Here is a 23710-nt window from a genome sequence, read left to right on the forward strand (position 1 = left end):
CGTCATGAGATTTGACCTTATCTGTACTCACGTGCAAATTGATAAATGCTGATCTCAGTGTGGAAATGTTCGTGCACCCGGTTTGAAAATGGAAGAAGTGGACATAATGAAAACAGCAGATGGATGAAGTATAAAAATGCAGACCTTTTTGAAACTGTAGCTTCACAGTAAATCAAGAAGGAAAGTGAGATAAAATGCCAGCACCGGGGTTTGTTTACTTCCAGTAGATCTAAGTACATCTAGTCTGTGCCTTGTCCAATCAGTACGTCACTTTTGGTATTTGAGCATTTAGTATCCATCCTATGTTGGCACATTATATTATTGAGGTCCCTGATCTCTTTGTCCCCATGGAAAAGTACACTCAGGCATGTTTCAACATATTTTATTAAAGTTTCATATTAAAAAAAACCAACATTTACAAATAACATCAAGCAACATAAACAAAAAAAAACCCAAAATAGATTTTGATATGGCAAAAAAAATCTTGATTTTATATCCATTGTAATACAAAATAAATCACATTTAAAAAAATGCCATTAATAAAATGTAAAAATCTTTTTTTTCCTCACATTTCAAAAGGGGTTCCATTCCCCAGCTTGTAGTGTCACTTTGCAAAATCCTGATAGGAGCAATTTTCTTCACATCCCAGCTAAACACACACTTCAAACATGTGCTTTGCACACACTCTGATTAAATATGTTTCTTTGAAAAAATAATATATTAGTCATTTTCAGAGTACCACACAAGCCACTTTAATCTCGTTTCAACTGTTGTGATTATGACTCTAAATCACTGTAAGTAAAATAAAGTTCAAGTCAAAATATGTTATAACTAATAAAGGTTTGTCCAGAGCCTGTGGGTGTTTACATATGAAATTACTTCGTAAATTATGCTCGGCTCCAGACTTTGTGCTTTGCTTGTCAAACAACAAAAACAACAGAGAGCAGCTGATATCGTGCAGGCTGTAACAGCAGCTGAAGCACCCCGACTCCACATCGAGAGACAAGATGATCTCAATAAAGATCACCTACATTTTTTTCCTGTGTGTTTTATTGCTCTCAGCTGAAAAGCACTGGGGAGTCATACCTGCACTGCAGTTAGCTTAGGTCGAATTTAGCCCAGCTATGTTTGACATGGGTGTCGCCTCACCAGAGTCAGTCCTTTACACACCTTCATGTAAACTCGTGCAGATAAGTGTTAGCCTTTGTTCCCACACATTATGCTTTATGGCTCCAGAGAGCACAGAATATGCCTTCTATTACCTTGACTTTGGAAATGTTTAACAGAGCACTTTCCAGACGTACTGTTTCCCAGTTTCACTTCTGAATGTCAACCCACATCCTGTCAGTGTCCGCCGTTGGGCCGCACCTCAGCATAGTTCTTAACCAACTGTGAGATCCTGACGACTTTGATGTCCGATGGTACCGAGTCGTAGTCAGACCACAGGTATTCGGGAGACAGCACTTTAGTGGGTTTGTTGTATAGCAGGTACCTGTATGCACCAGAAAGACAAACTCACAATCCATGTAACCTGTGACGTTAGAAATGCAGGAGATAAGATTTTGACCATTTTCCTAAAGACATACTGTAAATGTCATGACTGAGTTTTGGATTCCCAGGGGTGAAGTTACCATGAGGGCATTGGTGGATACCTCCCTCTGTAATGTGATCGAGCACGCAATGCGTCCTCCCAACCTGTCATCGGCTCCAAGTAATGTCAGTCATTGTATTAAGTTGCCACCCATTACTGAATTATAAAAGGGAGATGAAGCCAAAACTGGAGGTAATTTCAGCAGGGAAAGTATGATTCCACTTATGATGGCAGGTTAGGATTCTTACTAATTCACACTGCATGTATGCATCATCTTCAGGAGAATAAAGAATTAATTTACCATTAAAAGCAAGATAAAGAAGTAGAAACAGTCACTGGACAGTTAAAAAAAAGCTTCTTTGCAGTCTCTGTGAAATTGGATATACCTCCCTTATGTTTAATAAATTAAAATCAGGAATAACAGCAATGAAAATGCAGGAATACAAGGTGACACCATACCTGTTCAGGTGACTCTCCTCCTGCCACACAGCTTCAATGTTGTTCTTTTTGTCCTCCTCCGACATGTTATAACAGTATCTGATGAAATACAAAAGTTGCAACTGTGAGGCAGAACAGCAGGCAGAATGTGTAAGATCACACTCCCCAAAACTGTTTGTAAAGCCTTTTTTTCATGACTGCGTTTCAGGAAAAGTTAAGGAATCCTAACTGCTTTTAGAATTCAGCTAAACGTCTGCTTCTGTTCAACACTTGATTTTCTGAAACTATGGATCAAAAACATTGGAGAATATTTTGATTACTTGACCAGGTTGTACATGTCCTCCAGGTATCCGCCCCAGACGGCTGCAGTGTAGTAGTAGTCTCCTTCATCGATGGGAATATAGGCTTTGGACTGGGGCCGACGCTCATATGGAAAGTCGTCTCTGTTTGTCCTCTGGTAGAAACAGACATATACAGACATTAAAAATATTTTGAAAACTTACTAAGTTTAGCACATTGGTTTAAATCTAATGCTCTTAAACAGAAAATTAAACAATAGTGTCAGGGTTCCCCCTGAACCTGCAGGTCTATGAGCCCATAGCATGTAATGTACTAATGGCTGAGCTGAAGACAGCTTGTGAGTAACTTGTACAGTCCATCACGTCCATGGCCATGATGAAATAAAGGGGTAAAAAAAAAAACAAGCAAACAAAAAAAAAAAATTATTTGGCATGAATATGATGGAATGAAGGGAAAAAATTGAAACCTTGTAGTATCCCCGGTGAAGTACAGCAGAGAGCCGACTGAGAGCCTCTGCTCCAACGCGGCCGTGGAAAACGCTGTCGATGTCCATCATGAACAGATAGTCGGCTTCTTGACGGATCTAGAACATGGAGGACAGAGTTAAACTGTTAAATGAACACACGAAATTGAAAAACAAATCCTCCTGTCAATACTGTCTCGATCCTAAGAGCATCAGGAGTTTATAGCGAGACTCTTTAGTTGTTTATCCTAAAATACTTGTGTGGTGACTCAAAGCAGAGTAATGAAGGGATTATTGAAGAGCGGATTGTAAATGCTTGATAAAATAATCTGAGAAACTGTGGAGCGTCACACAGTCCAGTGTCTTTGACTCGTCACCTGTTTGTCGATGGTGATGGTGGCCCACTTCATTCGGCCGAGCACCACGTCCTGCCAGCGCGTGGCACTTGGAACGGTGACCACTGTGATCTTTCGGCCTTTGTTCAGTGCAACCTAAAAAAGTTCAATAAAAGCATTTACAAGAAGATTACAACCGTAATCGTCTTCCAACATTCAGTAATATGGAATGAATGAATTGCCTTTATTAGTCCCACATCCACAACCCAAACTTAATAAAAACTCAGACAGTCAGCTTTAATCGCATTAATTGCGACTAGGCATGTCAAACAATTACATTTTTAAATTAAAAATTAAAATGTTAAAAAGTGCTCCAAGTTTCGGCCAACATTTAGACTGGAACACAGGGCATGAGGAGAGGGGTCTCTTGCTCTCTCACTTCAAGCAACCACAACGAAAAAGTTTTCATATGATCAGCAATAAGACCCCTTTACAGACACATCAGTAAAACGACCAAAAATGTGGTTTGTAAAATCAAAACTGGCAAATGCCTCTTCATTTTTGTTGACCAAAACGAGCAGGAACAACAGAGGGGGAGCGAGGCACTATAAATATACAACATATGGATGTGGAAGAGTTCAATTATCTGCTTCAGCTGGTGGTCCCAAATTTCTAACCAAACGGACAAAAGTGGGTTTGATGGCAATAATATTTATTTATATTTGACAGTAATAAAAACGGTCTATAAATCTCTCTAAAATAAGACGTGCAGGAGGTCACAGTTCATATAGTTGCTGCTGCTGTTGGATGCAGTCAGAGCCATCTGTTGAGTTCTTTTCAGTTTCACTTTACAAGCAAAACACTTGCAGGCGCTAAAATAAATCCTGACCAGAGCATCCTCCATGTTTGCAATGGGTGCATTCCTCAGTTTATAAGGTAAAAATCAAATTATAACATTATATAGCGACCTTGAAGTTCAAAATAACGGAATTCAATTCAAAACATGATTCGTCTCAATGAACTATGGAAATCCTGTCATTAATTACATTTAAAAACTTATCTTTTGATCACCCCAAGATTGACATTTAAAACTGTTATTCATATTTTTGTGTAGCCCTGCTTGATATAATGGAAGCTTTCAGGTTTATTTTCATATGGGTTGTTAGCTTTGCCTTCTCCAGACTGTGACTTTCGGTTTAAATCACGGGGAGTGTTGGAGGTCTGGTTTCTGAAACAGACCTCATTCACACTTTAGGAGCCCCTTGAAATATTTCCTGAGAAGAAGCTGATCAAACTCCAAGCTATTTTAGATTCAACATCTCCCACTGAAATTAATTTTGACTTACCCTGGGAACCTCTTTCTCGTTGTCAGTGAAGATGTAGTAAGTGATCCTGAAGTCGACTAGAAAGTACTTTTCACCAGACTCCAGGAAACCCCTCAGAAAACGTGTGTATCTGTTTTTAAAGAAGCATGTCAAATCTTCAGTGCATCTGAGATAAACAACAATGTAATGTAAATAACACAGGAAGAAATTAAGGTTAAATATTTTTTAAGTTTAAAAAAAGTTACGTTTCTCAACTGATAGAATGGTTCAGAATTATTTCACACCAACAACATGCCGTCAATGCACTTACTTGCCAACAGCAAAAACCACCACAGCAATTCTTGGGTCCATTTTCTTATAGATTGCATCGATAACCACTGGATCAAACGTTCCCTCCCACACCAGAGGAGCATTCCAGTTTGTTACTGTGTTCACATCAGTGCGCCTGAGAAAAACGAAGATTAAAAATGGATTGAAGCACTCACGCTTTCTGGATACGTGTATGAATCACAATTGTGAGCTTCCAGTCTAACTGTGATCTGCAGTCTGGCTACAATCTCAACATAATTTCAGCCGTGAGGCGATATTAGATGCAGATAACAATAACATCAGCTGATCTATCCTCATTTTCTACGTCTATTGTGCATTAGGAGTACTGTACGGAAAAGTACTGCGTTCTGACATTACATGAAAATGTCCAGCTTCGTTTTCTCTTCTAAAATGCAAAGTCCAGATGTAACAGCAACTTTAATATGATCAACTTCTGAGTTTAGGAGAATCAGTCACTCTTGCCTCAACTGACTGTTTTGCTGTACATTGCAAAAACAAGACACGTACTCCTTTTTCCTTTTAGCTTCTCTGTCTCACTGACTTTCAGATTTTGCTCCTTTCACCAACTCGATAGTAAAACCCTCAACAACATTTTGTGTTTGATTGCACCATCTTCACTGCTGACACCTCTAATAATAAACTTCCTGCTTGTCACACATCCTGTATCTAAAGACACGGATGACTTAAATTCTTATCTTAGCATGAATATCTCAATATCACTGATCAAACCAGCATCAGTTTGAAAGCCTTACCCAATCTGTGTGCTTGGTAGAGCATATTTTACCCTGGAAAGTAAGAGAAAAGTCAGCATTTCAGTTTTATACAGTTGTAAAGAGACTGTGACGGTCAAAGCTGTTAAAAACAAAAACTGTGGCAAAAAATCCATGGGAACTTGAAATTTAACATGAAAGTGAGAACTAGAGAACTGGAGTGTTAAATCACCTGCTGAAAGTAATTCATCTTTAACAGAAGATAATTTTCCTATTCAGAAGAATGAGTTAATCATTCATCGGGTCATTCCATAGCGGGTGCTGTGTGACTCATTTGTCTCTTTCTCACAACACACTCGGCTAACATTTGGTGTGCATTTGGCTTAACTACTCTATAACTAACATGAATACCACCCGTAAAAGGAATGAGGAGGAGGGCATGAGAAAAAGTGTACCTTCTACTCTTGGTACTTTCCTTTTCAAAAAAAAAAAAAAAAAAAAGATCTGAACTGCCCATAATGTTTATTCTGATAAAGTAAATCTATGTGCTGATACATGAACGATGTGTTCATGGATGAGCAGATCACTGGGAAATGACATAAACATTAGTGGGCATTCATTCAGAAGTGCATTTTTAAAACAATAGTTCCAGTCTGTCAGGTGATTAAAGGGCCTCTCACCCTGATGGCATCGTCAGGTCTCCAATCTTCCACTTGTCACTGCTTGGAACAGGTTTGATTTCTTCTTTTTCCACGACATCAGTGTCCACGATGATCCTGTCTGGCTCGGGAACTACATAACATGGCTGACACACACTTCAACAAAAAACAAGATCAAAAACAAATATGAGTTCCAACATAAGAACAAACAGTACAATGCTGTTTTTAAAATCACATTTTGAACATAGCTTTATCAGTGACAGAAACGCCGCACATATTTCTAAGGATTAGGTTTTCTCAGTGTCATTTACAGATGGTGTGTTCTTATTTGCGCTGTTAGACTTACCTTAAGGATGAGATATCGTTTCCCGAGTAGATATATATGGCCCTATTAAAACAAACAAACATCCATATATTATTAACACATTAAAAATGTCATACAATTAACACAATATCATCAAATGGCTCAAAAAGCTCTGCCTTGTTATCAAAGTGTTTTGCACCACTCACTTAGTTTGCAACATTCAACTCAGAGGAGTTTGAAAACTTTCAAAATAACTTCCACAGTTACTGACTTTATGAGCAAACGTAAAGCCTGATCATGGATTTGATCAGCTTCCTTGTGAACAACGTCTCATGACTGAAATGTGCTGGAATCGAATGAAGCTCAATGTATTGTTGAAACATAAAGGCTATCTGAGGATAGTGTGTGGAGCGTTAAAGCAAAGGGTGCAGCAGAATTTAAAGAGTGAGAAGCCTAACAACATTGCTGCCATGTCAAGAAAGTGATTTATTGGGAGGAGCCGCCAACTGTAACAATTAAATTCATACCAACTATGTGTCTGTACAAGCTTTTGGAAACAGAATGCTTCAGCATTCCAGTATTTCACAACAGAGAGCTCAGATATACGAGGGATAAGTACAGGGATATGTAGATATAGCTGAAAAAAGCACAGAAAGATTGTGGTTGAGAGTCGACGACTTAATCCTGCTGCCAGCTCACAACGACGGATAATAGTTTAATATGTTACCTATCACTTCCAGCCTCTGTGGGCCTTTTCAGCTCAGGAACACATGTTGGTTACAGCAGCATTCAACCAACTGTTTGCTGAGAAATCCACAGTTAAACATTAACAGGCCTAATGCGCTCAGGTGTGTCAGACCTGATATGAGGCTCACAAAGTTTCAAGGAAATAAAATCACATTTGCACTTGAATTTTTGCCCATTGGCACATTACGACAAAACCTCAGTCTCTGATCCTTTTATGGGGAGATTACTGATTGCTTTACAAACACACACAAACAAGTTTGTTCATGTAAATCCTTGTTTTTTTTTGTTTTTTTTTTTGAGAGAGAGAGAGAGGAAAAGAGCACAGGTATCATGAATCGCAACAACACTTTATTCAAGAGTACGACAATCTGAATAAGATTTTCAAAAGCAGGACTCTGAAGAACCAAAGCACACAAACAGCACAAACACCACTTTATTTTAGAATCCTTTTTAAGATGATCTTATCTACTTTTAAATCCCTTCACAGTCTTGCCCCATCCTACTTTAACTCAACTTTGTTTCTCGAGCACTTTAAAGAACTCCTGCTGGAACAAAGTTCTGTAAATAAACAGTCATAAAAACATGAAGTGCAAGATAAACGGTAAAAGACACTGATAAAAACAGGAGCAGAGACTCAAGCTGGGTGGAAAACCAAGGAATAAAAACCTCTTTAAAGATTTCTTTTAAACGTGGACAGTGAGGGCCCTGTCCGATGTCCAGCTCATTCCACAACTTATAGCAGCACCAGAGATCTCAACTATATGGAACATCAGATGAACGTCTTTATTTCTACCTTTTTGAATTAAACCTTTAAACCCACATCTTCTTGGCTTTTAGCACCATGTAAGATGCTGGCATTTAATGTATTTTTTTCTACTTGTTTTTAATTTTTTCTTGTATTAAATCTATTTGTCTTTTGGAAGTTTTTGTTGTGTATTTCTCTGATTTTCCTGTGACTGTTTCAGTCCTTTATAAAGATGAATTGGATTCACAGAGCTTTAACAAACCACATAAAGTTACCCATCTATCACGATGGTTTCCTGACTGATTCTGCTCTCCTGAAGCACACAGGAAGAAGATTGCATCGCACCACTTTGACAATAACAAGCGTTATGAAAATCTTTCTAATGTTGATTGCATCAGTTAGTATTTTTTTTAACCTACAGGTTTATACAGCTTGCATTTCTTTTTGCACACATACCAATGGCATCTGTCATATATTATGATGATTAAAGCATTCTACATCAGAAGCGTTTGCACCATTACAAAACCACATAACGGTCCTGATTTTCTGAAAGTATTATGAGTATAAAGTGCTTTATTGATTGAATCTTGCAGGCACTCCCACGTGCAGGGTGCCTGTAAAAAGCCTGAATGACTCAGAGATTCTACTGAAAGCTTATAGAGATGATGAACCGAATATTCCACAGGAAGTCACGGTTAACTGCCAATGAAAAGGGAAAGAGGCAAAAAACGTTAACATGAAGTTTTTAAAAATTAATTCAAATCTGAACATGTGAACGAGTACATTTTGAACACTTTCAAAATATTACAGGGGAAGAGGACTCAATGTGCAACCAGCTAAAACACTTTGCCACAGCTGCATTACTTTTCTGCAGGCGGGAGTGACAGGAAGTGCTGCGGTTACACTCACTGACAAATAACCTCAAGTAGGTCAGAGCTCTGCAGTTATAAGGTTAAGCGTCTATTGAAAATGTTACTTTAGCTAGACATGATTTTGAAAAAGGTCTTAAATTGTATGCATCTATGAACTTTCATCAGACTTCCTTTATACTAAGAAATATAACGAACATTTACTTTTAATCATGTTTTCACAGCTCTGTTATATAAATCAAGATGTAGGAAAAAATGCAGAAGAAGTGATACCAGGAACAGATACTCTAAAAGTGAAACAAAAGAAATTTGAAGTACGCATTTTTATGATTTTTTTTTCTTTATTTTTTATTTAATTTTTTAAACGATGTAATACTCGTGGTATGATTTGGGACACCAAATACCAATATGAGAAAGCACAAAATACACGATTCCAAACCCATTTTTAATGAGCTTCATTTTAAAATTCTTCGTGTTCGTCTTTTTTTATGCGCTTCTGTTTTCTGATATCTTCCTTTGTTTCTGTGTTTTAATGTTTCTTTCTCTTCGTGCAGCACTGCAATAACTTGCATTGTCTTGCCTTGCCTGCGGCAAGCATTTAATCAGAAAAGTGAACAGAAAATATACAGGCCTACCCCTGTGTGAGCACACACAACAGCAGCTGTTCTGTCCAATTAACTGGAGAAAAACAACAACCTCAAACTCATCAGTTATAGTCTGTGTTGTTGGGCTTGACTTCATGCAAATATAAAGATATTGCAGTCCTGGAGCCACATGTATGTTCAGTGTGTACATTAATTTTAGACTCACGTGAATTCTCATTTATCATTCTGCTACTCACAGCAGGTGATGCAGGTTTTGATAAAACTAAGATTGTATAATAATAATAATAATAATAATAATAATAATAATAATAATAATAATAATAATAATAATTATTATTATTATTATTATTATTATAATCACTGTCATTACGAGGTACAATGGATTCAAGACAGTTTGATGGTTTTCAGTCAATTAAACAATTAAGTTCTGGTTTGGTTCAAAACACAATCACTATCATAAAGCACAAGTAAAAGACTTACCCCACAACCATGAGAATTAAAGCAGCGATGATGAAAACGTGGGTCTTCGACATGTTCCGCAACATGTTCTCCTGCCGGAACAGGCATTCACTTCTGCTTGAACAAACCGTGTGACTGTTAACTCTGCACGGAGCCGCTGTCTGCGCGGTGGGCGGAGCTCAGGGCGCACCTGAGACTGACAGTCATCTTCATCTGCACCAGATCGTCCGTTTACCCACCGTGGTGCCCGCCTCGCGGGCTCTGCTTCCAGGAAAGACCTTCTGATCGCTGTGTGTCGTCTGTGCTGACTCCCGAAACCCTCCTGCTCCCTTGATGCGGCTAGTTTTGAGTGCATGCCGAGTGGCACCTCTTAAAATGTGCCCTGCCAAATAATGCATGCACTTCTTTACCATATAGGACTGAGCTTAGGGCGTGTTTTTCAGCATTTTGGAATTATGTACAGCTTGGACTTTGTTAAAGAACAGTTGTGTTAAAAAAGTATAAAGAGAACTACAATTCGAGAAGCAATAAAAGTGTAAATAATCAGTTCACGATCAGGTTTGCCCATCAGGAGGAGGAAATGGTAAACCTGACACATTTAAAGTCTTGTCCAGGCTGACCTGTAAACAGTTCTTTTACATCCAGGATTTGATTTGTAAGATTCAGTTAAGGAAGGCTTCAGTTGGCCCAGTGTCTTCAGGTGATATATGGAAATATACTGGTGATATATATGGAAATGGTGAAATATATTGCACAGACTGTACTAACTCCAATGCAAAGTTACATCAAACATTTCCTTAAATCTGTCCAATTTGTAATGAGTGTGAATGTGCAGAAGCAGACTTGTCTCACAGTTACAATCGGATCACATCATATTGACGAGTGGTTCTTTCATTCTCCACCTGAATTGTTGCATGTGGGCTACTTTTGCCCAAATACACTAGGCTACATCTGGTTTGTGTACAAACATTTTTTTATCAATAGCAATATGACAATAGCTTAAGCACAGCACTGCAATATGAAGGCTTTTTATCAGACAAAAATAATAAATTGCTTTATTGCTCAATTAATGTATTACAAGTGTGCACTTGAGACCCCAGTTATATGATGTGTGCTGCAGAAATATTGCTAGGTTTATCATTTCTCAAGTCTCAGCATGAAGTTATACTTTCAGTTCTGCTGTGTGGGTTGATAATAGACTATAGCACACGCACTGAACCAAAGTAACTTATTCTAAACTTAAAGTAAACAACCGGCATTTAGGCAGCGAGTCTACCAGTCTGCAGCCGTTTCTGCTCAGTTCACCCTTTGGGAAAGAAAGTAGTCAACAGTTTTCTCCCTTCTTTCTTTTTCTTTCCTGTCTTTCTTCTTTTGATACCCCGATTTATACTTTTTGGGCAGCATGATGTCGAGCCCTGGGCCCTTCATTCACCCTGGGCTCACTGATGTTGCACTATTATCTCCGGTCGCTGTCGAGTGTTCTAAACCATTTTGTGCCTTCAAGAGGGGCCCCCAGAATGTCCAATATGTCGGGTGGACTGTGACGTGAAGTTCATTCTCTCAGTTGATGTTATCATTGTACTTGAAATAAGTTATGACACCACTTAATTGGAGGGCCCATTTGATTGAAAATAAAAACACTCAGGATTTTCAGGGGCCCTTCTCTCTGCTCAGACCCTGGGTATTCAGAAATGTCCTTATCAGCACGATAGACAAAACATCACTGTTTTATGTTTTCTTGTGTTAATGTCTATCAGTGTCAGGTTTTCTTTTTCTGTCCCTTTCTGATATGTTTTGATTTGGCAAAGTTCACTTATAACATCATATGAACTGATATGATTATTAAAGACATTTAAAACGGAATTATACAGCGGCGTATCATCTGCGTGACAGAGAAAGCTGATGTTATGTCTCCTGAAGACATTCTCAAGTGAAAGTATAAATAAATTAAAAAGATTGAGCGCTTCATGTTGTATTTCATAGACTGCTGAGGTACATATAACAAGAGCTCCACTAACTTTTCTGAGCAATGGAAGCTAAACCATTTGCAGACAGTGCGTCTGTCTGTTTAAAAAATGTGCAAGTATTTCTATTCTATTGCATTCTATTGACCAGGATTGACATGTTATGCGAGTTCAGATTGCACCGTTGTGATTCTTGTTGTGGTTCACTCTAAAGTCAAACTGACATTTCTCAAAAAGTGTTATCTGGTAAAGGCACGCAAGGAAGCAGCGCAGGTGTTTAATTCAATTCAATTCAGCTTTATTTATAAAGTGCCAATTACAACATAGTCATTTCTAGACACTTTTACAGAGCAAACCCAAAAGATCCACATGAACAAGCATAAGCGACTGTGGAAAGGAAAAACTCCCTTTTACAATACATTCAACAAGTTACAAAATGACATAAAATGATATCAGTAGGAGCCATTTATACTTATTCTTAGCAGGTTATTTTGTTGATCTAAATATTTTTATCATTTTATGATTTGGAGACTTGGTGGGTTCGGTTGGGCGCAGGCTGTATGTGAGAGGGCATAGGTTGCGGGAGAGGAGGGCACAGGTATAGGGAGAACAAACAGTTCTCACCAGACCAGTAAACAGAATAAACTGGAACAATACTCCAAATAGTATCATATGAGCAAATGTTCGAAAGGATGAATTATGACTTGGAGGACATTTGAATGTCATGTTGTTGTTTCTTCAGAAATGATATGGGTGTGACACTGTGAAGATAGAAAGACTATGTGGTGTGTTGTGGATTTTTTTTTTTTTTTTTTTTTTTTTTTTTTGTGGAATACTAACAACTTGAATAAAAAGAAGATTCGATGAATGGCCTTTTGTTGTCTGATTTCAGAGCTCCTCCCACTCATCCAGACAGCTAGGCTGCTTACTGTGCCTGTATGAAGAGTCTCAGACACAGAGAGACGCAAAAACTGATTTATATCCCCTTAAGTTGGAGGAACCGGAAGAAGAGGTTAAGTAAAGGTTTATCAAAGACAATGATGCAGAACTTCAAACTAAATAGATGCAGTCTATGGAAAAGGTCCTTGTGGACGGACAAAATACCTGTTGTTAGTCTAATTTTCTGTTAAATTGACACGAAAATAGGAGAAAAGGACCCGTTTATTTGAATCTGATTATGTCAACTTAACAGAAGATCAAACTAACAAAAGGTCTCTTGTCTACGGAGCCCCGGACATGACATGGTAAAAAAAAAAAAATTAATTGTGGCCACGAATTACTAATTCGTTCCCTCGAATTAATAAATCATGCGCACGAATTACTAATTCGTTCCCTCGAAATAATTAAATCGTGCGCACGAATTACTAATTCGTTCCCACGAATTAGTTATATCATTCATATACTGAACAGTTCAGTAAAGTTGGCAGCATATTGACAGATACGGACTTTCAGTCTCAATAACTCTTTAACAAAATGTCAGTAACATACAAAGGGCGCTGCATCCCATCGTTGTGAGGTGGACGATATGCTACAAGTTCATTTTTTATTAAAAATATCTGTCTTGATTTCAACAATATTGATTTCAATCAGCACCCGGTAGTGCTGCGGGCTTCAGGGACCGTCTACAATTTACAAGACGCAGCAACAGTGAAGACAAATAGCTAAAAAAAAAAAACAAAAAAAAAACCAACAACTAAAACAACAACAACAAAAAAAACGTAATACCACCACTGGGATTTACTACAGTGTCACCATAATCGCTACAACCTTCATTTGTCTCCTATCAAATTTATTGGATATGGTATTTGTCTTCACTGTTGCTGCGTCTTGTAAATTGTAGACGGTCCCTGAAGCCCGCAGCACTACCGGGTGCTGATTGAAATCAATGTTGTTTCTGCTGCTTGATAGACAGATATTTTTTAATAAAAATGAACTTGTCGCATATCGTCCACCTCACAACGATGGGATGCAGCGCCCTTCGTATGTTCCTGACATTTTGTTAAAGAGTTATTGAGACTGAAAGTCCGTATCTGTCAATATGCTGCCAACTTTACTGAACTGTTCAGTATATGAATGATGAATGATGTGGCCACAATTTATTTATTTTTTTACCATGTCATGTCCAGGGCTCCGTACTTGCCCCACTCCACTGTTTGATTTCGGTTTTGGTTACTTGTTTTTGTGTTGTGCCATCGTGTTATTTTGACTTTGGGACAAAAGTACTGTGTTAAATATATTACTGAGTTGTTTTTGGAAAACAAAACAAAAAAACACTTAAGTAGTTTATTAGCCTGGGATCAATACATCTTTATGGTGTCATTAGTTGATGTTTGTTGTGTCAGAATTCACCTTCCATGAACACCCAACTCTCTGGTGCAGCCACTCCCTGTAATGTCACAACAGACTGCAGCGTTCAAGAACAAAACTTTAGCATGTCGCAGAGCTCCATCTGCTGGAATGATCAATCATTACATGTGGAATGCAGCGCGTGCGAGTGCTGATTGTTTTTTTTCCACGTTCTTCCAAGATCAGAATCGCATCATTTGTATTTATTGGACTTGCGTCTAAGTATTCTAAAATGTAGAGTTCACTGGAACATTGTGTTGTGTTTTTACGCATGATGTTGTCTTTTATTATTTATGTTGAGAAATTCCTGGACCACACTGAGCAAAATTTGAGGAAAAAAAACTTCTTTACAAGGTTTCTGCAATTATTTCATACTTTCAATTTACATTATGTGTGCGAATGTCAATTGTAGGTCTCAAACTGCCTTAAATTCCTCAAACTAAAAGAAAAGTGAATTTGTTTGCTGCTGTGCCAAAAATACTAATTTGGCTAAGAGTTCCATAAAGTCTGTTTTGCGGTAAATGTTTTCAGATTAATTTCTTTCTTTCTTTTTGTTTTGTTGTGTTTTGTTTTGTTTTTTGTTTTATCTCTTTTCCATTTTATTTCAAAACTGTTGTTTTTCAGGAGGGTGGGTGCTCACTTCCCTCGCGAGATCTGGCGACTCAGCACCGTGCGCGTTCCTTTCCACCCGCGTGCCCGTCGGGATAAACGTGTGTCTACCGAGGGACTCCATCTGAGAAGGAAAATGCCGTCAAAAATCATCCTTGAAACTCAAGATGCCGAAATGGAAGAGACTGTGGACACCGCCGCGGAAGTGAAGACCATGAAGGTGAGCTGAATGAAGGCTGTCGGCTCGAAGAATCCCAAAACAAATCTGGTCTGTCTGTCACGTCCTGCTCGACTCCTCTGTTTGGCTACATGCGGCCACATGTGCCAACTCTAAACCTCGGAAAAACAAGTCAACCAGTCTGTGTGACCTCGGGGGTAGAAGTCAAGCAATTCAGCTTCGCTTCTCTTTTCTTTGTATTTTGGTATGTTTTGTGAACGTCCTCGTTCCGGTAACGTTAGCATTCTTTAGGAACGTGTAGCTGTGCTAAAGTTGCGGGTCACGTGTCGGGGCCATGTGTCCCTGAGCTGATCTACAGGCTTGGTGGATTCGGCTGACGACGTCTGAAAACCTTAAAGGGACCGCTCGCACGTGTGTAGATCAGCGCTGAGGGCGCGTTCTGATGACGTAAGCGTCAGCTGGTTGTGTCGCAAACAAAATGTTGGCTGGAGTGTCTCCTCGTGCGCTCGAAGCATTCTATCATGTTTCAGTAGTGTTTTACATATAAAAATGCTCTAACTGAAACTATTGTGAATTCAGAGCACCGGAGTGCGTCTTGGCAGATAATTCCCATGTTTTCATCACGTCAATATCTTCATTATTATTCATCGCTTGTGGAAAAAGACTGACAGATTTGCAATATATATATTTTATATTACTAAATGTAAATGTGTTGACTTAAGAAGAGGAAGACGTTATTGCTGTCAGGACTCATTTTCAGTTTATCCCTCTGAACATGGATGCATGAGTAACCACCTCCTTGTTAGAGTTGATGGTCTGCTGCCATTCCTAGTAGTGATTTGAAACAGACCCGAATGTGTGTGAGCAAACATTTTGAGTAGGCTTCATTCAGGAAACCCAACTTTATTTTAAAAGTTTAAGTATTGACTTTTTCTGCTTGGTTCCAAATGCTTTCTGGCCAAGTGGCTGCCTGTAGTCAACACTCGTTTGCACCTGATGCATCCTTAATACAGTGAGGGTTGTGGTTTACATCCAGGTGTTTAAACTGGGCTTGTACAGATTGTAATTTTGAAACAATACTTGGACAGGAAGTGATGTAGTTTCATGTAAACCAAAAATATGCAGACAAATGGTCAATGTTCTTTGAACGAGGAAAACACAATTCCCTACAAAAAGAAGAAATGCATTGCTAAAGAGTCTTCAATTAACCTCCATGCAGAGAGGTGCTTCTGCCCAGTTGCCCGATCTGTGTGAAATTACTCCGCTCACCAGTCCACCACTGTGAAAAGAAAAACACATTCACTGTGTGAATGTTTATTTTATTGATGTCCTTGTTCAGTTCCCTATAAGCAATCGCTAGTATAATGTAGGAAAAAAATTGGACCTTTCCTGAAAACCTATCATATTAAAAGCGGTAAAAATAAATATGTAATTATCCTATTATAATAAAAATTTAATTGTCTCCAGTTTGTTGAAATTCTGTCTTAACTATTGTGACATGTGATGCATAAATGGCTAACTGGAATACAGTTATCGGGTGGGCTTTCATTCCATTCTTCTGTTAATAAACAGCACTGGTGCAACAGTTTTACTGAGTTTTCCCCATTCTTTTGTTTTACAACCAGGTTAAGACCAAGGAAGGTAAGAAACTGAAGAAGAAGCAGCAGCAGCTGTTGGAGCAGCAGGAAGACCCAGACTGTGAGCCTCCAGCACCAAAGAAGAAAAAGAAAAAAGACAAACAGGAAGCAGACCAAGTGAACGGCCACACAGAGGAGCCCGTTATGATGAATGGAGGCAGTAACGGTGTTGAAACACCAAAACAGAAGAAGAAGAAGAAGAAAGGAGACATACAGGTCAGTGCTGTTTTATTTGCACACACTCGATGCCAAGAAATTCTCTGAAAAATACATTTTAATGCATCCTTCACATTTCATGACTTGATCAGTTGTATATAGGGTGACTGGTTGCTTGATAGAATAATTTCAAAATGTAAATTGCCATTTTTGGTTCTATATTTCTGTATGAAGCCACACTCTGCTCACTTTACCTTTTGTGTTTAGGAAAACAAGAAAAAGCAAGCGAATGCAGAAGCAGAAACCAATGGACATTCCACCCCAAACACCCCCCTTCAGACCCCGTCAGCTTCCAGCGACGAATCCCCCAGTGACAGCGAAAAAGAAACGGTGGGATTTTGGGTGAATGTTCAGTAATAATGAATAATTGTCTTCCCAAGAAGTTGAGCTGGTTTCTGTTTGATGTTGAATAATTTGTGTGAATGAAAACGATGTTCATGATTTGTTTGTTTGCTATGTCGGTGTGTTTTCCCTCTCGTCATGAAGAGCCTTCAAACTCATTTTGTGTTTGATAGTTTGGTCATTTGTTGACCAAACTACCAAACTACTTGACTCCAAACAAGCATATTTCTGCCCTTTTGCTCCCGTACAGCAGTGCTCCTGAAGCAGACCGGTTCTCCACTTGGCTGTTTGTTTTGTTTTCTTGCAAATGTGGCATCATTCAGTCAGACAGTGAAAATGACTGCCAACAAATGTCACAATAGGAATTTACAGCCGAACACTCAGTGTGGGGCTTTTTGTACCTAGTTCATATGTAATTACTTTGTTTTGACCTGTATGAAATGCTGAAGTTGTACGGACTGCTTGTCTGTCTAGGAGGAGACCCCGGAGCAGAAGGAGGGCGCCTTCTCCAACTTCAGAATCTCTGACGTCACCATTGATAAACTGAAAGGTACAAATTTGTATTGTCATTTTTCTGTGAAACATTTCATGACAGCAAAATCTCAGAAGGACCTCTGGGACACATTAAGATTTCAACATGACTGCAAGATTCCTGGTTCAGTCAGTGTTAAATTTGAAATGATGAAGACTGCATCAGCCTGGTCGTTGACCACCTGATTCTTTTTTTTTTCTTTTTTGTATGTCCATGACTCTGACATGTGGAGGACTTATTCGTCCTACATTGAACTGTATAATAAAAAGATTAAGTAGAATTTGATGTGAACTATGATGGATAAGGAATACAAACACTAGTTCTCTTTAAATGGACTCTTTTCCTTCTGAAAAATGGACGGTGCCCACGGTGACACCGGTGGGCTTTCAGACTGTGTTAAATCCCCATTAATCCTGTGTGTGTCTCTGTTCTCTCCTCCTCTCTCCACTGGTCACTCTCCTTCAGCTCGGGGAGTCACTTACCTGTTTGACATTCAGGTAAAGACGTTTAATCCTGTTTATGATGGCGAGGACGTCATCGCTCAGGCCCGCACAGGAACTGGAAAGACTTTCTCCTTCGCCATCCCTCTGGTGGAGAAGCTGCAGAGGGACCCGGCGGAGAGGGCCCGAGGCCGTCCTCCCAAGGTGCACTGCTCTACACTCTCTGTTTGAGCATCATTCTCAGTTTGAGCGTTGTTTTCTGACCGAGCGGCGCTGTCTCTAGGTCCTTGTGTTGGCGCCCACCAGAGAGTTGGCTATCCAGGTCGCCAAGGACTTCAAAGACGTCTCCAAGAAACTGTCCATCTCCTGTTTCTACGGAGGCAGCTCCTACAACCCACAAGGTGAGTCTGCTGTAAACTCTGCCATCTGTGTTGATGCATCTAGAAACAAGTGCAACTCGAGAGATTTGTTTCGTGTCTGTCCTAAAGCTCCCAGCAAAAAAAGTAAAAGGCTGATCAGAAAGACCTCAATAATTGAATAAAGTTCCAGAAAGATGACTGTTTGTTTATTTTAATTGTATACATGTAATTTTATGTTGCTGTAACAACTTGCTATGTGCATGATAATTTATTTTGATTCATCTCATGTTGTCCAGTTGATGCGATCCGTAATGGCATCGATATCTTGGTTGGGACCCCTGGTCGCATCAAGGACCACCTTCAAAACAACAAACTCAACCTGACACAGCTGAAGCATGTTGTTCTGGATGAAGTGGACCAAATGTTGGACATGGGATTTGCTGAACAAGTTGAGGAGATTCTGAGTTCTTCATATCAAAGAGGTAAAGCGTGTGTTTTTCACATTCAGTCTCCATGTATTTATAGATATCCACTGGCACCGGGTGGAAGGTTTCAGTCAATAGAAATGACCGTCTGTAGGATTTCATACCATGAACGTGCTTTCCATTTATAGAGGGTGAAAGCAACCCACAGACGCTTCTGTTTTCGGCCACATGTCCCCCCTGGGTGTACGACGTGGCCAAGAAATACATGAGACCAGACTGCAAACACGTTGACCTGATTGGAAAGAAAACCCAGAAGGCCGCAACAACAGTTGAAGTAAGTTTGTGCGTGAAAGCGATAAACATGGGCAAAGTGGTGTGAGAGGTGGCCTTACAGCAGGTTAAAAGCTGCCGACTGGATCAACGATCTTTCCTCACTCACTGGCTCTCTCTGCTCGGCCCGTCTGTTTTCTGCAGCATCTGGCCATTGCCTGCCACTGGTCACAGCGTGCAGCCGTCATCGGAGACGTGATCCAGGTGTACAGCGGCAGCCACGGCAGGACCATCGTCTTCTGCGAGACAAAGAAAGAGGCCAATGAACTTGCCTTGAACGCGTCCATCAAACAGGTACAGCAGGAGCGTCGTACACAGAGCACATGCACTGTTGGTTCCGTGGATGTGATTTAGAGAAATGCAGGGCATTCTGTGACGGTGGATTTGTTAAAAAGTGTCCTATTTTTATCCGTTGTTGCCCGTGTGCTTTCAGAGCTCCCAGTCCCTTCATGGCGACATCCCACAGAAGCAGAGGGAGACGACGCTGAAAGGCTTCAGGAACGGCTCCTTTGAGGTTTTGGTGGCTACAAACGTTGCCGCTCGTGGATTAGACATCCCCGAAGTGGATCTGGTGGTTCAGTGTTCTCCACCTAAGGTGTGTTGTTGTTCCAGTTATCAGAAATATTCAAAATACTCAGTTTAAAAAAAAGTGCTGTTATAACTGTTATAATGGATGATTTTCATTCTCTTTTCCCACCTCAAGCTTGATTTAAATAAAGATGCAGCTACTTTAGCTACTTAGCTTTTTAAGGCCCGTTCACATCCCAGTCCTCTGAGAGCTGTCGTGTTTGTGCTTGTCAGGATGTGGAGTCGTATATCCATCGCTCTGGACGTACGGGCCGTGCAGGCAGGACTGGAATCTGCATCTGTTTCTACCAGAGGAGAGAAGAGGACCAGCTGCGCTACGTGGAAAACAAAGCAGTAGGTGTCTTTAGAAACATTACTGAAGCAGTTTGAGCTGCTGTGCAGACATGTCGGGGGGCGGGGCCTGGTGGTGTAGCGGTTGGCAGCTTTACCTCACAGCCAGAACATCCCAGGTTCAGGTGTGTTATGTGTCACGTTTGCATGTTTTCCTGGGATTAAGTTTTCCTCCTTCAGTCTGAAATGCTTTTTGTGTATTTGGTGACTCTGACTCTCTGATTTCTTTGGAAATGTCATTGTTGCAACAGTATCAGAAGCCAAGTCTTCACTTGTCTGAGAGAATTTAATTTCCAGTGGAAGTTTTTAAAATTTCATTGCACTTTGTGTGGCTCAGCAAGAGACATTCCTAAAGTAATTTTCATACAGAGTCCCTTCATTTGCTTTCATTCCAGGGCATCACGTTCAGGCGAGTCGGTGTTCCCACTGCCAACGATATCATCAAGTCATCAAGCAAAGACGCTGCCAGGTGGGTAAAATATGAGTCGTGAGCCCCGATAGGAATCAGTTACTAAATAAGAATGAGACCGACGGCCACAGTGTTCAGTGGTGGATTCTCACGGTCACTTTGGAAGCCTGGCAGTCAGTGTACAGGTACACTGAAAAAAAAAAAAAAAGAAAGTCGCTTTGATTTTAGAGCTATAAAATGCCAGCAGATCAAGATAGTCAAAAAGCAGTTTCTCAAAAACATTTTATTCTATCAGGTCAGCTTTTTAACTCCTATTGCAACTATTCAAAATACAGAGAAAACTATCAAATTTTCTCTGGCTGTTTTTCTTTTTTTTTTATGCACTTGTTACGTGTTTCCCGAAAGCCTATGCCTGACTTAGCATAGCTTGAAACTGATTTTCTGAAGGAATTCATTAGATTGTGAATGTTCTTTTGATATTTTTTACATTTTTTTTTCTCTCTTTTCCAGATTTTTGGACTCTGTTCCCGCCACCGCCATCAACTACTTCAGAGCGTCCGCAGAGAAGCTGATCGAGGAGAAAGGAGCAGTGGAGGCTCTTGCTGCTGCCCTGGCGCATATTTCTGGAGCCACGGCTCTGGAGCAGAGATCACTGATGAACTCGGACGCAGTAAGTCTCGCAGGCCTGCTCCTCGACGTGCGACGCTCGCTTTCCACCTGAGATGAGAGCACGACGTCCGTCCTCCCACAAGACTCTCTTCTGGGTTTGTCGTAACTGACCCTGCCTTGCTCATGGTTTGTTTCCACAGGGCTTCGCGACAATGCAGCTGGTGTGTTCTCAGCCCATGCATAACATCGGCTACGCCTGGAGAAGCATCAAAGAACAGCTTGGAGAGGAGATGGAGAACCTGATTCACAGGATGACCTTCCTCAAAGGCAAAACGGTAAGAACGTGTGTGTGTGTGTGTGTGTTCTGCTGGAGTTAACATGCTGCACTTCTTCACCTCATTTTAAATTGTGTTGAACTTGAGAGTTGCATGTGAAATTATTAAAACAAAAAATCTGACTTCTATCATGTAGTTTTGAATAGCAGCAGTTTTAAGTGTTGACCCCCACGAGCAGCCAGTCGGGTTTCTTATTTGACTTGAAATTGTTTTTCTACCAAAGAAAACGCCCCACCGTGACACACAAATGGTAACAGTTGGCAGATTGGAGTTGGTAACCCACTAGTAGATCAAAATGCAAATTAAGGGAGGAACTCATTGAACGTCTTCGATTTGAATTGTGATGCTTCGGTAACATGCTAAGTATAAAGCTAATTATCCACAGCAGGAAAACGAATGAAATATGGATCTGTGAAGCGCCTCTGCAGGTCTGATCGCGCCTTTCATGACACAAACACTGACATCTCGCCCTCGCTGTGTCTAACAGGGAGTTTGTTTTGACGTGCCGGCCGACAAAGCCAAGGAGATTCAGGTAAGAGCAGAAGCCGCTCAACCCGCCTGGTTTGGACTGTTAGGACACCGAGTGCCGAATCCCACGCCTCAGATTAGACAAAGTAACTTTCAATAACTTGAAATGTGGGAACAGCAGTTTAAAAAAAAAAAAAAAAAAAAAAAATCTCTATTTTCTTTTAAATGTATGTGGAGTATCTGTGGTGATGAGACTGAGCTTATTGGATTATTTTGACATGACTCAGTTATTTTACACATTTTAATGCAAACTTTTACTTATTAAACACTGTTTATTAAACACTGTTTAATGATTCATTTTCAAAATTGCAGTTTTATTACTGCTACAGTGTTTATACAAAAGCATTTTTCCCTATTTACTGTGAAATGAATGAAATGAAATGCATGAAAGGTTTGATTTGAATTGTGTAAGGGAAAAAGTGTTCATTCAAATTTACCTGTTTGCACGTGTCCCGCTGAAATCTAATCTTTGGCGCTCCTCACAGGACGGCTGGAAGGACGGCCGCCGATTTCAGCTGTCGATCGCCACCGAGCTCCCTGAGCTGGAGGAGAGGCAGCAAAGCGGTAACCGCGGTGACAGAGGATCCGGCGGCGGTAACCGCGGCGACAGAGGGTCCAGAGGAGGAAGGGGAAGGGGTTTCGGAGGCCGCGGGGGCCGTGGTGGCGGGGGACGCGGCGGCGGTTTCCGGCGGAGCGACGGCGGTTCCCGGGGGAATGGCGGCAGAGGACAGAAGCGCAGCTTCAGCCGCGCCTTTGACCACTAACCCCGAGACTGACTGACCCTCAGCGGCGCTGGCAGAGTGTTCGCCAGCTTACAGCTGTCCCAAGATCTCCACCAGTCACACTGCGTTCTTATTCATGAACAGAACAGAACCCGACAGTGCAGTTCATTTTCTAGAAACCAGGATTTGAAGAATACATTTTTCCCAAACAGTCCTCAGCTCAGTCGGCTGACAGGCATTTAGATGTCTTGATATATGCTTCTTTATGAGGCAGTTCATGAGATAAAACCCTGAAAATGACGGTTTTTAAACCTCTCGACAGTTTAAAAGAGCACATGATTTGGTTGCCATGTCTTGAATGGCAGAAAATATGAAATGGTGACTTTTTGATCTTATAAAGAAGTTATGGTATTGATGTTTTTTTTTTTATTATTATTACTTTTATTTTTATGACTCTGTGTTTGGGGAGCAGCAACAGCGATCCGACTCGGGCCTTTTGTCGTCGTACTCACCTTTCTGACCGCACACCTTGTAAACTGAAAGCGATTATACATCTCGCCGTGTTTGTAATGCCATGAAGGCGCGCCGTAATACGAGCATGTAGGAGATGCTGTTTGTTCTCCTCACCCTCAGGGAACAGCGATGAAACAGCTGCTGACCTTTACAATGCGCTCTGTGTCGGATTGCTGCAGCACCCTTTGCTGAAATCTCTCTCCCCAAAAATATCTTGGATGATTGCCTTGCAATTGCCTCTATTTAATAACTTCTGTCTACTGCCTCCATTCATTTGAATGAGATGACTTGCTCATTAATAAAAAGGTCAACCTGTATTGTTTCTTTTTTTTTTCCCATGTGGAGGGGTTTAAAAGGGAGAATGAAATACTTTCAAGACAGTCAGTTGATACACTACTCAGAAAAAGTTTGGGATGTT

General features: G+C 40.3%; 2 protein-coding genes across 2 annotated transcripts; one reads left to right on the forward strand and one right to left on the reverse strand.

The window, feature by feature from the left end:
• Positions 1-449: 449 nt before the first annotated feature.
• LOC115393550 (globoside alpha-1,3-N-acetylgalactosaminyltransferase 1-like) lies at positions 450-9998 on the reverse strand. The gene is made up of 11 exons (XM_030098591.1): positions 9902-9998; positions 6498-6539; positions 6173-6307; positions 5535-5567; positions 4763-4897; positions 4474-4582; positions 3170-3283; positions 2796-2912; positions 2350-2483; positions 2051-2128; positions 450-1492 (listed from the first exon to the last, which is right to left on the reverse strand). Exons 1-11 carry the CDS (start codon positions 9964-9966, stop codon positions 1345-1347), a joined length of 1110 nt encoding a protein of 369 aa, XP_029954451.1. The 5' UTR covers positions 9967-9998; the 3' UTR covers positions 450-1344.
• Positions 9999-14868: 4870 nt separating this feature from the next.
• On the forward strand, positions 14869-23609 carry ddx21 (DEAD (Asp-Glu-Ala-Asp) box helicase 21). The gene is made up of 16 exons (XM_030091952.1): positions 14869-15019; positions 16603-16830; positions 17038-17160; positions 17647-17722; positions 18170-18348; positions 18428-18545; positions 18800-18985; positions 19117-19262; positions 19403-19552; positions 19692-19853; positions 20060-20179; positions 20572-20645; positions 21096-21255; positions 21395-21529; positions 22017-22061; positions 22543-23609. Exons 1-16 carry the CDS (start codon positions 14936-14938, stop codon positions 22819-22821), a joined length of 2265 nt encoding a protein of 754 aa, XP_029947812.1. The 5' UTR covers positions 14869-14935; the 3' UTR covers positions 22822-23609.
• Positions 23610-23710: the final 101 nt, after the last annotated feature.

This window comes from Salarias fasciatus, chromosome 1, assembly GCF_902148845.1.
Source record: "Salarias fasciatus chromosome 1, fSalaFa1.1, whole genome shotgun sequence".
In the NCBI taxonomy this organism is placed as follows: Eukaryota; Metazoa; Chordata; class Actinopteri; order Blenniiformes; family Blenniidae; genus Salarias; species Salarias fasciatus.